The following is a 22,511-nucleotide window of genomic DNA, read 5'->3' as shown; positions in this document are numbered from 1 at the left end:
TTTTTCCAAAACTCGTTTATTATATCTGTTTATAAAATATAATAAAATATAACATGAAAAAATACTTTATTGATTGAATATTGCTCTAGACCACGTACACTGATACGCTTTTCAAAGCTAAGTTTTTCGATCGTGCTAAAACCCAGATTTTTCAACAAAATATATGACTGTAATACATCAAATTGCCTGAGGAACTTGAAAATGATAGCATTTTTACCGAAAAATTTGTTAAAAGGGAACCCCGAGCGAAAATATAATTTTGAAAACTTAAAATCATTAAATAAACATAATATTTTGCGTGTTTTAGGACGCCCCAAAAAGTATTAACCATACGCATATAGCGCTAAGTTTACTCTAAAATTCATCCATACAAACTAGACCTCTTCACATTTTGAAAAAAATTGAAATATACATGGGACAGGTCAGATTTTCGTTCTAGGTGTGAATTTAATAACTTTCGCCAAAAATGACTTAATTTGGACATGATTTAGAGGTTTCTCCAATCGAAAATCGTGTTTTGCTATGTTTCCATAGTAAGGTCACTTACACTCTGATTTAATAGGCCCTACATGCCCACAAATGTATCATCAAACGTCATTCCTTAAACATATCTTAACATGTTTTAACAGGTGAACATAGCTCTAATCGCAATAGAAAATTTGTTAACTGAATTTTTATATAGAAAAGAATATCAAAACCAAGAAGAAATACTACTAATTTTACTTGGTTTTGATATGCTTCTCTATATAAAAATCCATTTAACAAATTTTCAATTGCGATTAGAGCTATGTTCACCTGTTAAAACATGTTAAGATATGTTTAAGGAATGACCTTTGATGATACATATGTGGGCATGTAGGGCCTATTAAATCAGAGTGTAAGTGACCTTACTATGGCAACATAGCAAAACACGATTTTTGATTGGAGACACCTCTAAATTATGTCCAAATTAAGTCATTTTTGGCGATAGTTTTTAAATTCACACCTAGAACAAAAATCTGAGCTGTCCCATGTATATTTCAAAACTTTTCAAAATGTAGAGAGGTCTAATACAAACCTACTCTCAATTAAATTATTGCAAAGAGCTACAACGTTTGTAAAATTGTCATTGTTTTATAGTAAAATATGAATATTTTTCAATATATCGGTTTCAAATCGAAAAGATGTATCCTATTTCAACCCCTCCCAAAGCCCTTCCAAGAAAAAAAATAAACTAAATTAGATTTTATCAAGTTATACTAAAGTTAGAGAGATTTCAAAACTTCGACCCATTTTTTCGGGCTAATATTCAAGGCCCGTTTTACCCCACTTCCCCACAAAGTAGAATTTTAATGCATGACCTAAGTTCTTGCCACATATGCACAAACAAACGCTGAAATACTCATCAAAATCGGAGCACATCAATACGACCTCACGAGCAAAGCGGTAAAAAAAACTATTAAAGTTATTAAGGGGTTACACCACTGTAGAATTTAAAAAATTCAAATTTTAATTAATTAGTTTAATAGGTGCTTTAGAATGTTGAAAATGATATCCTAAATAATGGAAGACAAAAACAATATTTAAATGTTCAAATTTTCAATTTGAACATTTAAATCAGAAGGTATCAGAAAAAACTTAAATTGTTGTCTCTAGGTCAAAAATAACGGGAAATAGATTTCCGGCCGTGGAACCCTTCCAAAAAAAATCAAGCATGGGGAAAAATGTTGCACAACCGTCATCTTGTGATAAAATGACTCGAAAAAATTATTTTGTGTGATTATTTACTTATGTTATAAATTCTATTTAACAAGATCTCGATTCACCTCTTTATTGCGCCAAGAACCCCTGTGTAACCCCTCAAGTACTGGGAGTTATTCTTATTATCTACTATGTATAGTAAGTTGGGCATTAATGGATCAACTTTAAAGTCAAAGCAATGACCTCAACATGTTTATAAACCAATCGCTTGAAGCTTTGAATTAAAAGCTGTCTCGAAAGTTTTAAAGAATTGTCTCTCCAAGGATTTAAAATTTAAATTTAAAATAGTACAGAAAAGAGAATAGCATTTGTAGTACATTCTAAAATGTGAAAATATTGTAGTTCTTTGCATTAATCAAAAAATTATATGATAATGTGTCAATTATTTTTACGATTTTTACGATGTTGGAATGTCGTCCATCGCCGGTCACAAAATGAATCAATGTATCAAAAAATAATATGGGTAAAATTTGAGCGAAATTGGACCGTTTTAACACCGTATGTGAAATACGTGTATTTTTTCATATGTTTTATACGAAAGTTCATGACTTTTTTCAAAGTGATCGAAACAGTTTGAAGTTTGTTACGTTTTGAGCACACCATTAAAGGTTTCAAACGGAAAGTTTTCAAATTCTTTATTTTTTCTTAGTTAAATATTGTTTTACAAAAAAGCTCAGATTTCGGGGTTCCTTATTGTTTCAGGCATATATATTTTTTTTCAAAGTGTTCTTAAACTTTAACAAATTTCAAAACTTTTCAATTACTTAAAAAAATTACGAATTTTCATATAAAACGTATGAAAAAATATGTATTTCCCATCTGGAAATTACTTATAATAATTTCAAATGTTTCTAAGTAGGGCGCTTCAAAATCATTTTCAGGATTTTGATTTCAATCCTTTGCAGCGTTTTCTTCCTGGTAACACAACAACTTGCTCAAATCGTCACTGCATATAGCATTGCATATTTATTTATAAATTTATAGTTTGTTTCTTAGGGAGAGCCTATAATTCCTGTTAGAGATGATATAAATATTTATTTATATTTGTTGCATTTATCTTGGATTCTTTCAATGTAATCCATGAAAGTAAGTTTTTATTATACCCAAGTATGTAACTTGATCTGACCACGGTTAACACAAACCACTAAATTTAATAATATAATTATTATTTGATTTAAGATAAGAAGCTTTCCATTCATGCGGAAGTTTTCCATTTTTTTAAAGTACACTCAAGTTTTTTTTACGCGAATTTTGAAATTTACGCGGTTTTCGTTTACGCGGATTTTGAAATTTACGCGGATTTTGGAATTTACGCGGTATCCATCAACGAGGTTCCCTTTAACGCGGATTCTTAAATTTAAAAGATCTTCATTTATGCGGATTTTGAAATTTACGCGGTTTTCATTTGCGCGGATTTTGAAATTTACGCGGTTTTCATTTTCGCGGATTTTGAAATTTACGCGGTTTTCATTTACGCGGCATGTATCCCCCGCGTAAAAAAACCTGAGTGTAATTGAATGGCTGGCGTCCAAAAGCGACTTACCCACATTTTTTCCAAAATTAACATTTTTGCATTTTTTAGTAGTTCTAAGTAATCCACGTGGACTGTCATTTGAGAAATTTGAAAATAAATTTTAAATTTTTTGCAACTAGCAGTCAAAGTTGACCATGGAGGTAAATCCAGTACTAGCTGGCGTCCAAAAGGGGCCAACCCCACATTGTGTCCTATGGAAATTCGAGTTTTCTCGTTTGTTTTCCGTCTATCGATTCTTTGTCAGTAAATGTTATGTTTTAGCTCACATATCGGTGAACTTGACATAATACTATTTTTAATTGGATTACGTTGTACGTTGACGTTTCGGCCCAAACAGTTGTTCCTGAAGGTGAGTGCCACTCACATACTTGCCATATATGGCTATTTTCTATCTATACATTTTTGCACGAATGTATATTGTTGAACGCAGTTTTTCGAAAATTCCTGTAAAAGTGTCCTGTCTCTAGATTGAAAGTAGACCGAGCAATAACGGATCAAGAGAAAAGCGGTGCATCGTTGTCGGAAAATTAAACAAATGTGGAATCCATTATTATCTTTCGTTATAGAGTTATTGTGTCTTCGAAAAAGTTGCTGTATGGCACCTAGCGCTTTGTTTAGTTGAATCATACTAGTTCGGAATTCAGTCGATAGAGCGGCGCTGTTATCAAATTTTTAATAAAACTAGATAGAAATGTAGTGTCTTCGAAAAAGCTGTAGGTCTTGTCATTTGAAATAAATCTTCTGAAGATAAAAACTTTGTACGTCCTGGTATGTTTCGAGATAGAGCATGTCTTGGTTAAAAATTGACGGTATATTACGGTAGTTGTAGAACTCTGCGTTGACAACCCATTAGCATGCAGCTGATCAACTACAGCCTCGAAAAAAACAAAAATAGAAATTTGGATATTCATGACAGAAAATCGAAGAAGGGAATTTCTCGGAGGTGTCAGTAATTAAGTATTAAAGTTAGGTCATCACAATATTAGATAATTCAAAACTCAGTACAGATCTGACTTATATTTAAAATAAGGAATTTTCATGCGATTAGTGGTCATCGAAACTGTCGTCTAAAGGCGACGTAATACAACCAACATTCCAAAGCGCAAACACACATATTCTGCCTAGGCAGACGCAAAACACGACAATTTTCCGTCGGCAGTCCCTACTGGTATACCTTCGTTATTAAAACCGTTAATATCGTAATCCTCGCCCACGCAGGCAAACCAATGCAAGGTGTGAGCTACGGAGTGTGGACGGTTGTCTGTGGATAAAGTTCAATTATTTATTTTTTGCATATTACATTGAAGCTTGGGCAAAACATCTAAGGGAAATTGACGTGAAAATCCGCTCTCAGCGGATATTGGGCGTCAGTTTCCATGGCTTTGGTAAATAATAAAAGGTTAACAATCCTGATTCAAGGTGGCAAAATTTAAATGCAATTATTTTGTCAAAAAAACGCCATAATTTTTGACAGACTGTTATAGAGGTGGGTAATGTTTTGGATGTACAAAATAATAATACTTCTGTTTGCTGTATGGACCTTTTCGTAATTTACATTTCGCCTCGCTAGTATGAGGCGTAGAACGAAACGTGAATAGTTCATTGAAATTAATTCAGCTATTTCCTAAAATAAGTCTCCAATTTTTGCAGTGTATTAGATTTTACCAATAAGTAAATATTCCGTCTACCAGTCCTTCAGCTATGATTGACAACTAAATAATCCGAAAGCACCCTCTGTTAAATATATTCCCAAACTCCATGTACCCGCCACCATGGACTTATCTAAAACATTATAAGTACAATAGAGTTTACCGCAATCATCGAATTGGCACCAACCTTTATTGGCAGACGATGGCCTCGTTTGTTTTTGTACGTTTGCATCCCTGTTTCCAGCTGGAAAGAGAAAAAGAAAAGAAAATAACATCAGATCAGTATTGGACCGATAAATGGGGACATCGATTTTCATTCGGCGACTGGCTGAAGTCTCACAAGTGCTTGTGTTTATTTATAAACGGATTTTTCCCGTTTTATACGCCGGTAATCAGTATATATGTACATAGGCTATAAGCCGACCTCCGATCCAGACCTAGATGATGAGTAGGTCTTGATGTAGGCTGCAGTAGGGATGTAGGTGCTGGTGAAATGACTAAGACTGTGATTATAAGAATCTATCGATCTCATATTTATGGTTAATGTTCAATTATTGGAAATGGTATGTCATAGGATAAAATAGAATCAAAAATTGAGTTGAGGCGTACTTCGAATGAGTTCGAATTTATAAACTACGAACGCAACTTTCCAATAATACGCGACTATTTTCAACCTACTCTATGATGCGAGCAACGAATCTATCATGAAGCAATTGAACCTCGTCTAAATACCGGCCGACAATTGAATAGAATAATAATTGATCGAATGTCACCATATCTGGCAGTCTATATCTATCGGTTGTTCTTGACACCTTCTAACATAGTCCGCCCGCATTAGTTGCCGCGAAGCCTATTTGTGCGATTTTGCGTGTGGGTTTGAGTCTACATCTGACCGTAAGCTCTGCAATCAACAACAACTGATGAGTGGTGGTCAATATTTGCTAGGTGTTTGGCGATGATTCAATCCCTCTAAGCGACCTTCATGCGGGTGACTGTTGATGTGAAAATACACAGAAAAGACGGTAGACTGTGCTCCCACATATCGGGGTGTGAATTTATATTATTGATGTATTCCGGTCAATACACAGTGGTTCAAATAATGCTAATATGTGAATTTTCAAAGAATATTGTTAGATATACCGAAGATTTGGGGGAAAAATTTCTCGAAAACCTTCGTTTTGTAATAAACGTTTAAGTTTACCCCTTTATCGATAAAAATCATAAACACCGCTTACAAATTGACCCCCAAGCCATCCTAGAAGCGATAGCCTCAAATCGAGACATTTGTATTGAGAAATGACTATAATTGACGCTGAGATCCTATAATTAGATATCCTTAGATACAATAATTTTATAAAGCACGAGCAAACCTCTTTGGAGAAGACCACTATTAGTGATCAGGATCACAAATGCTTCGGTTAGAGATGTGGCCAAAAACATGAATCTATCCAAGTCTTTCGTTCAGAGAACCAAGGACCGGGAGGGAATGCATATGTACAAAGTATAGAAGGCTCCAAATCGAAACGAACGGAAAAATACGGTGGGAAAGTCACACGCCGGGAAACTGTGCACCCAGATGAAGCCTAATCGTCTTATCATGGATGATGAGACTTACGTCAAAGCGGACTTCCGGGACTACTGTTCTTCACCGCCCAGCACAAGTTTGATGTTCCGGATGAAGCAAGGAAGCAGAAACTTTCAAAAGTTTGCCAATAAATATATGATTTGGCAAGCGATCTGCTCATGTGGCGCCGTTCGTGACTACCGGTACTGCAAATGGGGAGATCTGCCTCAAGGAGTGTCTACAGAAACGTCTGCTTTCTCTGTTGAAGCAACACGAGAGCGCTACGATCTTCTGGCCGGATCCACCTAACGGAATCACTTTTATACCCAAGAGTTTGGAACCCCCCCCCCCCCCCCACCGCACCGGAAAAATGACCAATCGGAAAATACTGGGCAATTATGAAGCAGGCACTACAAAAGCATCCCAAGGAGTTCAAATCTAAGGAAGACATGACGAAAAGATGGATTTCCGAACAGAAGAAACTGCAGACAGATGTTGCACTGAACCTAATGAGTGGAGTTATATATGAGGTGCGAGCGCAAATTAATCAATTGGAAATTTCTAGAGACGTTACGGAATGATATTCGGCTGTGACAGATATACTAAAAAATCGTCCTGATAAACTAAGGGTGGTGGTAAATAGTTTGAAGCAGGTAAATGATGTGGCTGGATACGGGCCTTTTATGAAAGAGTACAGAGTATACATACCATCGAACCAGGTCGATATCGATAGCGTCGTTTCTGATCTTCTGAAATACGGGGTTGGCTGTTTCAAAGACCCCATACTTCCAGCAGTGAAGATACTGGACTGCATTCAGCATCAGCCGCAGCTGATCGGAAAGGAAATTAGTCTAATTCAACTTGACGTAATTTTTATTTTCCATCGCGCCTTTAAAAAAACCTGCTCCACTAATTTTAAATATCTACGGGTATAGTATCATGCCTACTGTTTTATTTTAACATTTGCTCTTCATTTGTGAAAATGACATCGAAGCAATAGGAGCAACGGAGCAAAATTTCGCGCGAGCTTCGCAAAAATCCGTACTACTCGCATGCCAAATTGTTGAATGTGGTCAAAATCGGCTGTCACCGACGAAAAAGTTTTCGGAAAACGTTTGTCGACAGCCAGACTGAATCAAAAGCCGAAGACCGCAATAATAACGAAAACAGAGGCCAGCTGTTTCAAGCGGAACCCCAACCTCTCCGTCCGTGATGTGGCAAGTAAGCTGGGAGTGCCATCTCAAATCACGCATCGAGCTTAAAAACAAGCCGCACGGTCGACTTACGAAAAGGTGGTGACTGCAAATTGTGACGATAAGCAAAAAAGGTCGGCCAGAGAACGATAGCGGAAGATGCTGACGAAATTTTATTGCATGATAAAAGATGGCAAAACCTACGTCAAGGGAAACATCATCCTAGACAGAAGTACTATACGTCGACTGGAAGAGGAAAGGTGGCAGAGATTTTCAAACATAAAGCTGTCGAAGTTCGCAAAAAATATCTCGTGTGGCAGGCCATCCGTTCCTGCAGCTTCATGAGCGACAATCCATCAACCAAAAAAATTATGCGCTGGAGTGTCTGGGGAAAACGTCTGTTGCCTTTCCCTTAGCTACACAATTGTTTCGTTATATTTTGGCCGGATTTGGCATCTTACCATTACGGAAAAAATGCCATGGAGTGATATGCCGTGAACAACGTTCACGTGGTGCCCAAGGACATTAACCCTCCCAACACGCCAGAGCTCCGCCAAATAAAAAAATATTGGACGATCACGATGATGAGGAAAGTGCCCAAGGAGGTTGTGTAAAATTTGATGGACGGAGTCAAACGAAAGGCCCGGAAATTCGCATTGGCTGAAAAGGACGCTTGAGTGCTTATTTTTCTCTATTCTGTATGAGCTAAGGACGAACGAACAATGGTGCGAAAATTGAAAACGAAAAAAGCTGTTTTTATACACCCTGTACTAGATCTTCCCAAAAACAAATCAGCAGTACTGTAACAATATTCTATATAAGGTGATTGATTTTCATGAAGATCTGACACACGGTGTGGAAAAAAAATGCTTTTATCGTTTTCGATTTTCGCGCCATTTTTCGTTCCTCCTTAAACTTGTAAAAGAAACATGATTTGAATGCTTAATAAAAAGTGTGACAGGTTTACACATACAAACATCGCATTCCCCACGATAATCCGAACGAAACGTCGTTTTCGATTATGGAGTTCTCGCACGCTTTTATGCTATGCAATTTTTTTTATTCTTTTGAGAACCTTTGGAGCATTTGTTGAATTTATTCAACAAAATTCTTAAGGGTAACATTTGACTGAAGGCAAGTGAAGGTCATCGAAATCTCAAACACAGAAAAACCAGCTTCCGACCACAACTCGCATCGGCCGATTGCAACGCTGTTCTGTATCCGGAAGTTGGCCGAGAAAATGATCTTATTTCGCCACGACATTTGACCTATGCTAGCAAAGAGCAGATGGTATCAGCGTTCTTGGAGATCAAGCAGGTTTTTTAATTCAGTTATTATCAACGAAGCTGCACCAGCGTAGTTTTTCACGGATTTTTTTACGTGATCGATGGTGACGAATGTCGCTAAGACCATTAGCAAACGATGGGGTTCAAAGCTGTTAATTTAGAAGGACAATTGCAAAATACTTTGGACACATCGCCTGTTTGTAGGCTTCAGTTGGGTACCGAGTGTTCCACGGCGAAAACTGAATTTTTCGTTCTCCCTAGGAATGTGAGCCGGCGCAACTCCATCTTCTATTAATGGGTGTAACGGTCAATTATGTCTTCACATTTAAATATATCGGGGTCTGGTTAGCCTCTAAAGGTACCTTGCGTGTTGCTTTGGGATGCAAATATTTACCCGACCCATCCAATGAGTTTAGAAGTGCTGGCGGGCGTCCTCCTCTTAAAAAATCGATTTTGAGAATTTTAATATCGATTACTCATCTGATGCGATATCTTGAATTTGTTGGGTTAATGAAAATTTTGAGAATCTTGCCGAGCTTAATTTTCAAAGCCGATTTATGTCATTGTACTTCGACTACATGACACAGAATACTGATACTTCTGATTCAACTGTATTCTTCGACATATCCATGAAGGAAGATTCGTGGAATTTCGGAACCCATACGCCACCAAGTGAACTCATATATCTTTTATAATAAAGCCCAAGAAGTCGACTGTTTCATTCAAGCTCTATGATTCTGCTTCAGTTTACGTTGAAGAATTAGTAGCCATTCAGTACCCCCTAGGGATCATCGACCCTTTACCCATAGATTAATAGTTCATCATTTCGAACAGTCTCAGTTCCATTGAAACTCTCCGTGAAGTCTGGAAACCACTTCCTGTATTTTCTGGGAGAGTTCTTGCCTGCTTCATTTGAAAAATCTTGCAGAATTATCTTAGTTTGGGTTCCTTCTTATTGTTCTATCCCGGGTAATGAAGAGGTGGATTTTTTGGCTGAGGTGGGCGCATTAGAAGGTGATATCTATGAAGGACCAATTTGCTTCAACGAATTTTTCAATATGTCTCATCAGAGGACGCTCGACAATTGGCAAACATCTTGGAGCAATTGAAAACTACAACGATGACTACATTCTACTATCTCGAAGGTATCGACGAAACCTCTGATGAGAGTCGCCATTTCATTCGTGTTGTCTAACAACGTTGTACGCGCATTCGCGATGTATTGTCACGACATCGAGCACGTTGCCTGGGTATGCGCCGGGTGTTGTATCTCCAGGCCTCAGTTAAGGAATTCCCTTAGGACCCAAAGTAACCAAACAATGTTCAAGTTCTGAATATCCTGGTGTCACGCAGTGTACATAAGAGGCAAAAAGTAGCTGATTTTTGATTTAGGTGTTATTTGGTTCGGCATGCAGTCATCTGGTATAATAAAACAGTACCTGTCTATATATCCGACGTTTTGGCTCATGTATTTTGCCTTCTTCCGGTATATCAACACACTTGTGGAGGGTAAAAATAATAATAATTTGTCGTTAAAAATGACAATCACCGCTATAAAAGCACCATGCAGTGGCCGTGAATTAGGACCATGAGCATATGGGAATTATGGGCTTTTCGTTTGTTCAGGCAATTGATTGGGCAAAGGCAAATAACACATGTGATATATCATATCAGAATGGTTAATTCTCACCGCTAGATGAATTAAAATGGTTTTTGACATCACTACTAGGTTTATGTAATTCAGAGAACCTTTCGAATATTCCAAGTCTCAACGACGCACATGTTCTGAGATATTTGGGATTAACACATAGGTGTTGGTGGTTCATTTGCAGTATTGACAAAAAACAATATATTTCACCAAGGAATTGTCCCTTCTATCATAAAATCGAACATTTAATAAGGAATCTTAGCAAGTTACTGTTCACAGAAAAATTCTGAATAAAATTCTGGACTACATGTTCTTTTACTGCATTGGTTTTTCTATTATTTGAGTGAAGCAGAGACCTGTATGAGCGGAGATGCAATAAATTGCATTTTTAAATACTAATTTCCATACAAACTTTAAACGCAATGCGCGAATTTCGGAAGTAACTGATCGCTCTCAAAATTTGCACAATTAGTTGGTCGGTGTTAAGTCAGACCGGACTAAGTGACAAAATATTGATTTCGAGAAAAACGAATTTGAAGTTTGAATCGCAGCATCCTTTACGTTAGAGCTGTGCGCCGCCGCGCAGCCGCCGCCGATTATTTTGACACGCCGCCGATATCAGAAAAAAATGGTCAGCGCGCCGATGGTATGTTTTGGGCTGCGCCGCCGATTGTATTTGAACACGCCGATGCTACCCAGTAAAGTTCATCCGGAAATGAACTGGAATTCTGGCTGGTTCCAGTTCGCATTCCGGCTCCAGTGACACAACCGATTCTAATTAGAATGTATGCTAAACCACAACCGGTTGTTAAACCAACGACTGCGGAGTAGGCAGTAACAAACACCAGCTCAACAACGATCCGCCCCAGGACCACCAAACCAACTGCTTTTTCAACAGCGAAGTAACAACGATTACACCAAATACCTCTAAACCAACAACTAACACCAGCAATAGAGAATCAAATACCGATGACGAAGGATTTACAACAGCGACCCGTAAGTACAAGAAACAAACAAGAACAACGGACCGTGAACATCACGAATGCAGTACCGATGACAACATGGACGTGAACAAAAATACGAGAGAAGACGAACCGAATGACCACCAAGGTGGGGCATACAACGCACCCTATTATACACCACCAAGGAAGAGGTCAACACCCTATCGATGGACACATGAAAGTGAATTTTAATTTTTACATATTGTAAAAATCATTAAACACCCACGGTTCAGTTATGCTAACTCATTGAGCCGTATCAAATAAAAAAAGAGATGTGAACAGATGTATTTATACTACTGACATCTCCTTTGGAGATTTTTTGACATCTGTCAGTGGGTCCAACTAGCGAATCAAGTTTCTCGGTGATTTCCCACATTAAGTGTCAATGCTATCTTATTGAACTTTTACATTTTTAGAGGACATACCGTAAATGTAATCACCTACCTCGGCGCAAACTAAAATTCGTTGAAATGACAGTTGATAAAACGTTCCTTCTTGTTTACAATTTGCCTCGTGTCAAAATAGTTTTGGTTCGACAGCAGTTACTCTGTCGAAATTATGCTATCTAGTCTGATCACGATTTAGTTAGTTAACGAAAATAATGCCACTGTCTAATGTGGTTATGAAACATTGCTATTTCCACTGCTGTTCGACTTTGCTACCATTGACTTATTTGACGTCTAGGATACCAAAACAATTGTTATGTGTATAGACAACATACGTATAATGCGATGTTTTCAATCCGCCATCTGATTTAACCTCATTTGGCAAAAATTCCACCGGATTTAACCTCAATCTCGTACTAAAATAACTGCACATGGATTAGTTGATAGTTATAACTCCAAACGGATATAAACTAGTCATAACATGTTTGTGTATACACATTTTCTGGAAAATACTATTTTTGTCACATCGTTCTTTTTCCATTGAACTCCAAACATTTCGCCATTTGCTGCTTCAGAATTAACTTTGTTTATAGTCGACCATTTTTAACAGCATTCGGCCGTAACGGTACGGAATTTTTCTTCAGTGCTTTTGGCACTTTTCAAAAAACACGCTGGAATTTCCCAAATTGGCCCTTTTTAAAGAATACGCTAGAATTCCCCCATCAGTATAACCCAGTAAAGTTCAGCCGGAACTGAAGTGGAATTCTTGCTGGATCCAGTTCGTATTCCGGCTACAGTGACACAACCGATTCTAACTAGAATCGGTTGTGCCACTGGAGCCGGAACGTAAAAAGTTTCCGTGCTGTTGATGTTGTGTGCGAACGTCTCCATAAGAACTACATGTTACCAATTTTGATGTTCCTTTGACGCTCTGTACCGGTGATGGAAGAGTAGTAGATTTTTCTACCTGCTTCTCGTTCCTTCTGCTATATATTTTATGCATGGACATATTTGGTCTATTCATCTCAGTACACCTATATCATAAAATGGAATCTGGCTACCCTGCAGCCAACCATGAACATTACTGCTGGTAAACAGTTTGTCTAATTGACAGTCGACCAATGTTTCGTCAAACGTCGGTCTATCCTTATAGAAACACTCGACAAATGTCACTCAAGGCTTTTCTCTTTGTCGCGAAAAGCAAAACGATTTAAAGCATTTGAAGGAAAAAATGTCGCTCCATTTGAAATTGAACGAAATTTCACTTTCCGCTCTTGCCGTTGATACCTCGCACGGCAAATCATTGTCAAGTACGACCCATAATTATTTCGGAAAACTGCTGTATACAAACAATGGAAAAACTGAGCATATTATAGCCGAAAAAGTGTTCTGCTCATTGTGCTTTGGAGAAGCGTCAAAAAAGGGTTCTGAGAGTCACGGTAATTCAACTACTCAGGACAAATTTGGATGGTATGTATAAAGGTGCCTATCAGAACTTAATTTCAATTTGTTTCCATTTTTTCATTTTCAGTTACTCGATTAAATCATACTCAGCTACAGTGAGTACTGGAAATTTGGCTCGGCATCTACGAGAGGAACATGAAGTTTTTAAGCTGAAGCCAACTAGAAAAAATGCATCGCTCCACAATTTCTTTTCATCAGTTATAAGACCATGTTCACCCGTATCATCAGCAGCAACTGATAAATTTCTCCTCGCTAGAGACTTAGCTTTGTGGTTTTGCCGTGACTTGCAACCGTTCAGTGCCGTTTGTGATGAAGGAATGTTGGATTTTATGCGCGTAAGATGATTTTAGTTCTGATTTGATCGAAAATGATGTAACTTTTCCTTTCCAATCCCAGAAAAGAGGCGTTATTGACGCAACTGAGAATCTTCCCAGCCGAACTACAGTGTCGAAGGATGCACTGGATGATGTATATAATGCCATGTTGCAGAAAGTGAAAGCAGCTATCGAGACATCAGGACAGTATGGTGCCCTGACGTTTGATTTATGGACGGACGGTTTCAGACGACGATGCTACATTACCTTTACTTATCACTTCATTACAAGTGAGAACAGAGATAGTTTTGTAAGATTATATCATATAAAGTATCTTTCCTCAACAGCCGACATGGAACTAATTAACGTCACCTTACGGACAAAGGTATTGGCTGAGCGGAAGACGGGAGAAAACATCCGAAATGAAATTTTAGATGTACGTCAAGCTTTCGGACTACAGCTTAAAAAACTGTGTGCTGTAACAGACGCAGGTGCTAACGTAAAACTAGCATGCAGATTGGCTGGTATGGAAAACCATCTTTGTTTGGGTCATGGATTACACAACCTTGTAATGAGTGAAGGCCTTAGGCGAAGCTTTCGAATCCACGAAATCGTGCAGAAGGCTACGAAGGCAGTTGGCGCTCTGCGCTATCGAGCGACAGAACTTGAAACTGAAATGGAACAAAATTAAAGAAAAATATTATCCGATATCGAAGAAGCTGGAAATGTTCTCGAAGCAGAGGAGATATATCCACTTTTGGATTCAGAGGAGCCATTAGACCCAGGTGAGATGAACATGCCAAATATGGACAACCAAAGTATTATTGTGCACATGAGCGAATCACCACCGCGAACTCCAACGCTTAAAACACTCAGTTTAACACGCTGGCACACTTTGTTGCACTTGATGAAAAGCCTTGGGTCTAATCGATCAGGAGTAAATACCATTTTGGGACGCATCAACAAACCTGATCTTATTTTCACTTCATATGAATGGTCTTTGGTAGAAGAAGTGGTAAATTTTCTTTCACCTTTTGAGGTAAGTGTGTTAGGTTCAAATAGAGCAATCTGATTTATAGTTTTTTATTTAGGTAATTGTTAAACTTATGTCTGCTGAAAAGAAAGCAACAATTAACATAAGCTTGCTGTTACGATCGGAGATAGAAGATTGTCTTATCGAGAATGACAACGATTCGTTGGCTATAATTCAAATGAAACAAGGTATGAGTGCTCAGTTGCAGCGCAGATATCCGATTACTGATTTGTTGATAGTAGCTGCTTTAGTCGATCCCAGGTTCTTAAACCTATCGTGTGTTAATAATGAGTTGAAGAATCGTGGAACGACCAAAATTGAATTTCTTGCCAAATACATTCATGATAACATTAAGCTACAAGATGTTAACTCAGATAAGGCATCTGATATACTTTTGGTTCATGATACCGCTACGTCACCAATTCTCGGTTTAGCCTTGAATCACTCAGACATAACAGACAACAATGCAACAGCGATTGAACAAGAGGTCACAGGATACATTTCTACGTCCCATTCTAATCAAATTATTGATGGAGATGTTTTGCAATTCTGGAAGCATCGCAGAATCCAATTTCCCTGGTTGGCTACTACTGCTACGAAGATTTTGTGCATTCCTGCTACTAGTACTCCAAAAAAGAGAGTATTCAATGTTGCTGGACTAACTGTATCGGCAAAGCGATCTAGCATTAACCCGAAGCGAGTTGATAAAACAATTTTCATTCACGATAACTACCAGCTATGTAAGAAACGATTCGAAAAATAATTCTGAATATACATAAACACTAATAACATAATGCATAACTAGTGGAATGTTTTTTTTTGTTTCAATATGTGCAAAAACGATCAATAACACTGATTACAACTATTATTAGATATTGAATTAAATGAGTCTTCATAGTACGTATGGACATCAACATTTACTTATTGACATCGACCCACGCCGTTTTGCGCCGCCGCCACTCATTTTATCGATTGGCGTCACGCCAATACGCCGCCGCCGCTCATTTTACGAAATGGCGTCACGCCGATACGCCGCCGCCGCCGGTCAAAAAAGCACCAACGCCGCCGATTTATATATTTTTGATCGGCGCACACCTCTACTTTACATTATAATTGGAAATTAATTTTTGCCGTAATTCTTGTTTATTGTTACATATTTCAAATCTGCAAAAGTCGAATGTAGCTGACGAAATTCTGTATCCATTGCTATAATTATCTCATTTTTGATGTTTTGCGACTTAGTCCGGTCTGACTTAATACCGACCAATTAGTAGCATAAAAGGAACCCAAAAAGTACTTTGCTCCCTATAAATTCGAATCCTTTTTAATATTTCCCATTCCCAAAAATGAGCCAGTCAAGTGCCTATTGTGATTCTGACTTGGATGGGTCAAATGATTCATTCGTTAGCATATTTTTGCTTGTTAGAGACTCAGACAATTAATAATAGCTCTCATGCCAAAAGACTATCCTCGTCAGCGACCCAGAGCTTCTGGGCTTGACACATCCCTCCGGTTTCTTTGGGCGTACACAGATGTTGGTGCTTTTAGGCGTTCACAGATGTTGTGTGAACTGTTTGGATTTAGTGTCTAACAGGCGCCAATTTTGTGCTGGTTTGGTTATATGGTCGGTGTCAAGTCAGACCGGACTAAGTCGCAAAACATCAAAAAATGAGATAATTATAGCAATGAATATAGAATTTCGTCAGCTACATTCGACTCTTGCCAGATTTGAAATATGTAACAATAAACAAGAATTACGGCAAAAATTAATTTCCAATCATAATGTAAAGGATGCTGCGATTCAAACTTCAAACTCGTTTTTCTCGCAATCAATATTTTGTCACTTAGTCCGGTCTGACTTAACGCCGACCATATCGTCTAGTTGACAGCAAGTTGGTGTCAGTTACTGACGGGTGAAACATAGAACATTAAAATCCAACTTTTAAATAAAAGTGCTTAAAACATTGGTTCGCCATTGATTTTACCAGCATATTTTTTACATTTCAGTGGATTTTTCTAGGACCGAGGACAAAATTTTTTTGACCAAAGAGCATTTTCTCAGAACTTTTCTCCTAGCTATTTCGTTTCAAAATGAATCAATTGGCTCTCTTAGGTGTTAAGTGGCACTCCTTTCGAACTTGAAATGATCGTACAAACAACAAAACCCTGCCTACAGCCGGAGGCACTCCTCTGTGTCTACTACTTAAACCTAACCGAGTTTTGGGGATAAAACTGTAAATTTAACGAAATATAAAAATATTTAAAATTTGATATTTGGTAATAATATAGGCAATTCTGAAGTGAACAAACCATGATTTGTTCCAATCTGCCAATAACTTTTTTGTTAACTTTCCCCTTAATTCGAAATAATCTTAATACTGAAATATGAAAACGCGAAAATACCGAATGGACCAGTGATTAGAATTCTTTTTGATCACGTTTGTCCGTGTGCTCGCATATCTATTTAGTGCTCCTGTGCGTAAATCTAATCCAAAATATTTGGGGTTAGGTACTGAGATTGTTGTGATGATTTCTTAGATAGTATTCTATTGATCAAGGCAATAATAAAATCTCATTTTCCTATGTTGTAAAGAACTTCGCGCCGCCGCCAAGGGGTGGGCGTAGCGTAGTTGGTAAATCGATTGCCTTGTACGCGGCGCACCTGGGTTCGAGTCCCGACCCCGCACATAGGGTTAGAAATTTCTCATAAGAGATTTTTCTAACCCGAAGAGGCGAATGACCTTAAGGTTAAAACCTCTATAATTGAAATAAAAAAAAAAAAAAAAAAAAAACTTCGCGCCGCTTAACGAAAAATCACATAAAAACTTTTAGAAACGTTGGTCAGGTAGTTATACTTGCCTGATTTGGTTCAATTTTGAAGCACATGTTGCTGGTGGGGCTAGGAATCGACGCAGGGGTGGATTATCATTCTAGTGTATATAATGGTACAATACGCACCCTGGCGCCACCCTTGAACAAACAGCGAATTTAAGTTTATACACTTAGTAAAAACTAAATTCCAAACTCGGACCTTGGCATAAACCGTGCGAACTAGTTTGACCTGCCTACCGTCGCAACGACTAACTACTCCTCGCTTCGTTACCAATCGCAACAAACAAGCGATTTAATAAAGCGCCAGAAACCTGATCTATCGCAATGAGCAGTACAGTAGTTTAGTACCACCAAATGGCATCGATTTACAACCCACAGACAGGTCTGCCAGCCCACCAACCAGCCAGCATCGCCGGGGTAATGATTAAATACCGCTCTGAGATACGGATTGCGCAGTAGCAGCAGATCACAGCTGACCGTCTCATAATCGCCGGCAATAAGCATTAGCCACCGCGACACGACAGACACGCCGCCGTGTCAAAGTCATGTCGTGATGGCGCAGTCATTGACAAACCGTTGCCGATATTGTCTTATGCTACCGATAGATGTGAACCCAAATTTAGTGGGCTACTAATTAACCTTGTACAACAGTGAATTACAAATTAGATTTTCTTTGAGCAGCTTTTCAAGTTAAATGCGGGGCGAGAGGCACGATATTTTGTTAGTAGGGATATTAATTCAATGACATGTTTGCAGATTGTACTAAACCAGTTTTTAATAGAGTTCTGTAATCAATACTCCACGATCTCAATGATTTGATTGAGGCTAGGTGATCCTAAAATCACAACGACCATAAATCTCTAAAACAATTGTACCATAAAAAAAATTCTTTTCCTTACCAACATTGAACGACACGTGACGATCCTTCCGGTACACCAACAGCTGTTGATCGGTCAGACTTAGATTCTCTCGCGACAGCGATTTGACTAGAATTCCCCTGAGCGCTGCTAGGGTAGTACTCGGTATTCGATCCAATTCGTTCGCCATACCCATCATATCGGTACCCATTATTCCACAGTATAAATCAATCAACACCAATTAACAACTGGATCTAATTTCACTAAAACTGTACAGGCAATTTTCACCGATCGTTATGCATTCTCACTGAGCACTCAACTGGTTTCGGCGCAGGGCACCGATCTCTCAGCTGTTTCCAACCAACAACCAACACTTGACCCGATTCTTCGTGATTGATTTGTATTCCGCCTTTACCGCAGCAACCAACACGGCATCCACAAAGGTGTTAATTTCATGCCACCTGATCATGGGACACGGTGCGCTTCCTCGAGTTGACACCCAGGCGGCTATGGCTAATTTTTGCATTGACAACTGGCCGTCATAATCTAAAATCACATCTCTTCAACGCGTGCAAGACAGGAAATTTGAAAATTATCACAGCTTTTTTGCAAGAACACAAAAAATTTAATCACCGTTTCTTTCCGTAGCGGTAAAATTGAGTAGACAAATATTAGGTTTATTGTTAGAAATGATCTAAGGGGTTCGTCACTTCTTGCGTCAGCTTCCCTTAGGGATGTGTTATCACTTAACTTCTCTCGTCAATTATTCATTTACATAACAGATCGTGTTTTGTTTACATTACTATAAGATGATAATCTTCTCTTAATCGTGCACAATCGTACATTAATCGCATCACAGATGTCACCTCTACACCCATCAAACGCTCGTCAACCACCGATTCCAAACGTGCTACTGTCAACTATACTCGAACATCCTGCGTGGCGTCAATTCCGCGACTAACTGTGAGGGGTGCTGTAAGTAACACAAATCCGGTCAGCCCTCCTCAAAGCGATTACACACTCACACCAGCTCGAAGGGAGAAGGAACACAAAACTGACACGGAATCTAAATATAATGACGCTCGGCGACGGCTGTGGCAACGGGAGAGTGTTTAGTAACCACGAGAACTGAGATGCTGATGCTAACTAATGGATAATTGAACCGTCTTGGAGCGCACAAAAGACAACACTAAACACGGCGCTCGGGCTGCCGGTGCCGGTGCTGGTGCTGTTGGCAATTGGCAGTGCGCTATAGTCTGTCATCCATCGTCGAGGAGGTCGGGATGGTAGAATGAACCGACGAACAAACGACACCAGTCAACAGAAATGCATCACGTCATTCTCTACCTGTCGATATGTATGTTCCTCGCATGCCGTGTAAAGGATGGATGAATGAAGGGTATGACAAACCATCCAACGAGAGGCTGCGCTAAGCGCTAGCTGCATTAGTAAGCTAGGAGCGTGGGCTGTTTACACCGAGCTCATGCAAAGTGTGATACGATGGTGTAGAGGTGTTCAGTTGCGGTTAGGCTGATCGGGCTGTCGTAAGAAATTTTACTTCACGAACATCGTAGAAAGATGAAAACCAATAACGAACAGATAATATAGAAACAACCGATTGTGATTCCGTTAATCCTAATGCACAGATATAAAGCAACAGTAACAGTCATGCCATTATCTGACAATGGAGATAATCTAGCATAAATGGAAAATGTGAGTAAAGTTGAGTCCCTAAATTGCTTGGGTGACACACATATTGGAAAATCTTCTCCGAAATGACGTCATTCTTGGGGTAGCATAAGTATTGATGCAACTGCCTGTTGAAATGATAAAATCTTGGGAAAACCGGCAGTATTCGAACAGCATTAGTTTCATATTTGGATAAATACAGGAAAGGGTGGATTCCAGATATTTGGCGGCAAAATCCAGAATTAAAAAACTAATCAAAAAAATTCATTAACGCTAGGTCGAGATGCCGACGTACACAATTTGCAAAAATGAAAATTACATTTAACGTAAACAACAGCGTATTTGTCACTCTAATAAGAGGATTTTACATGTTCTGACTAAACTCGTCAGTAATCTGACATGTCGAACTGGAATGTCGAACGACACACATTATCACATGTTCATAAAATGTAAATCCATGTGAAAATTGAATTTATTCGAAATGAATTTGGTACCGGTAAATTCTCCCAATAACTTTGTACCATGCGTCCCAAAAATATGTTGTTTTACCTAATGAAAATTAATATGAAATAACTAAGATTCATCGGAAGAAGGAGTAATGAACTACAATACAATTAGAATTCCAATAGAAAAGTAATCTGGATATTATTATTAAAAGACAAACAAAAATTAGTTTTGTTTATGAAGTTCAATTAGTATAAATAACACAAAATTAAGACAAGCTTCCGATTAACCGTCAAGATGATTGTGAAGAATTTTCGCATCATCTGGTATTCCGCAGGGTAGTCATTTTGTTCCTTTGATTTTTCAACTGTATTTCAACGTCAATTTTTGCTTGGTAGGTCCACGGTTGCCAATTTGTTCGGTTTGCCCTTCGTTGATTGCCTTGAAAAACCCACCCCATTTGTCAAGTTGTTGTTAAAAAGAGCATGTAGGGTAATAAGCCTATTTTTGCCATGTTTCTATTATCACCCTAACCATGGTTAGAGCAGCGTCTGCCATCTTTGCTGAACACATTGGCTCAAATGGTATTGTGATAATTGGGGTACTCGATTAGAGTTTTTGCTACGCTCAAACAGAAAATTTTACCATTCTCGAGTAATTTTTGTTATTATATTGGTTCTTAATAACAAAGCAAAAAAGCTGAAATAATAAAATTAATAAATAATAAAATAATGCGGTACCCTCCTTAATAGGGTAAAAATAGGTACCTTACCCTATTCAATGTTATAAATGAATTGCGGCATTGATTACATTGTTGTGATCAGATTTTTTATTTTTGTTACTACATATTACGCATCTCTCACCTGATTTTTTTACAAATTCCACAAATCTCCGTGTAATTATTTAAAAGTTGTCTGTTTTTATGGATAACTATTGTTATGGTTGAGTAACGTCAAATGTGGGATGCATGATTGCTAAGCATACTGTAGTATAAAGCGTTCATTTTCAACATACGATAAAGCGTTCATTTTCAACAAATTATTTTTATTATTGTCTGGCAACAATGACTTCAATTGTTTTGGTGTGAATTTGGTTATGTTCAGTGGTGTGCACGAAGCATGGCGAAGGGGATCAAATCTCCACGAATTTGAAGGGATCAAGTGAACCCATAGCATCTATTTCAGCAAACTTTAATAAAAATATAGTTGAACAAAAAAATTAGCTCAATCATAAAGTTTTCAGATAATTGACATTCTCCTGTAATTCTGTATGCAGAAGTATAGCATGTAGTGTGTGATTTTATCAATTGTATAAAAGATTGAAAATTTAGAAAATAAATCTTCTTCAGTTCCTGAGATTTTTTTTTAAAAATCGGTAAAAATTCGGTTACACATGCCCAATTTCTTTTTTTATTAAAGAAATTTATGTTTAGATAAAACTACGCAACATTCTAGTATATTCGATTAATGTATTCTGATCCGCCTTTGAGTTACGATGATGGGATCAAGTCTCCCCGGGGATCAAGTCTCCTCAGTCTCCCTTACCCTTAATGAAGTTACTCCAACTTAACCGTTACACCAGGTTTCGAAAGAATTTTTTTTAAATGTTAAATAATTTTTTTTTCTAGAAATGGTAGTACTCCTTAAGAAAAGTGAAGGTTCTAGCCGATGTATAGGTGTAATCAAACTTCATGAAACTCAGCTGAAGACACCTAATGACAAATACATCAACGAGAGCTATGTGGAAATTTGATGAATTTTTTTTCATGACAAAAACCCTTTTACAGTATTTTAAAAACTTGTCGCAATTGATAAAAATGATTTCATATATTGCATGACTTTGATGCAGGATCGATTTTTAGAAATGTGCGGCATCTC

At 38.1% G+C, this 22,511-nt stretch overlaps 1 protein-coding gene across 15 annotated transcripts in view; it reads right to left on the bottom strand.

The window, feature by feature from the left end:
• The window catches only part of LOC131695733 (ensconsin-like), a 106,318-nt gene extending 87,154 nt beyond the window's left edge, over positions 1-19,164 (bottom strand). For 3 of the 15 annotated variants that reach the window (XR_009306708.1, XM_058984238.1, XM_058984240.1), the window contains exons 1-3: positions 18,544-19,158; positions 5,111-5,167; positions 4,449-4,535 (exon numbers count right to left, since the gene is read on the bottom strand). Coding sequence is in view for 14 of the 15 variants with exons in the window: in XM_058984238.1 (XP_058840221.1) it covers positions 4,449-4,535; positions 5,111-5,167; positions 18,544-18,712 (313 nt within the window). In the remaining variant the exon portion in view is untranslated. Of the gene's footprint in view, positions 1-4,448; positions 4,536-5,086; positions 5,168-18,543 lie in introns of all 15 variants that reach the window. The other 12 variants (XM_058984241.1, XM_058984242.1, XM_058984243.1 and 9 more) reach the window with 8 other exon arrangements.
• Between the last annotated feature and the right edge of the window lie 3,347 nt (positions 19,165-22,511).

This window comes from Topomyia yanbarensis, unplaced genomic scaffold (genome assembly GCF_030247195.1).
Source record: "Topomyia yanbarensis strain Yona2022 unplaced genomic scaffold, ASM3024719v1 HiC_scaffold_50, whole genome shotgun sequence".
Taxonomy (NCBI): Eukaryota; Metazoa; Arthropoda; class Insecta; order Diptera; family Culicidae; genus Topomyia; species Topomyia yanbarensis.
The sequence above is the reverse complement of the archived record's forward strand: the minus strand, read 5'-3'. Positions and strand labels throughout refer to the sequence as shown.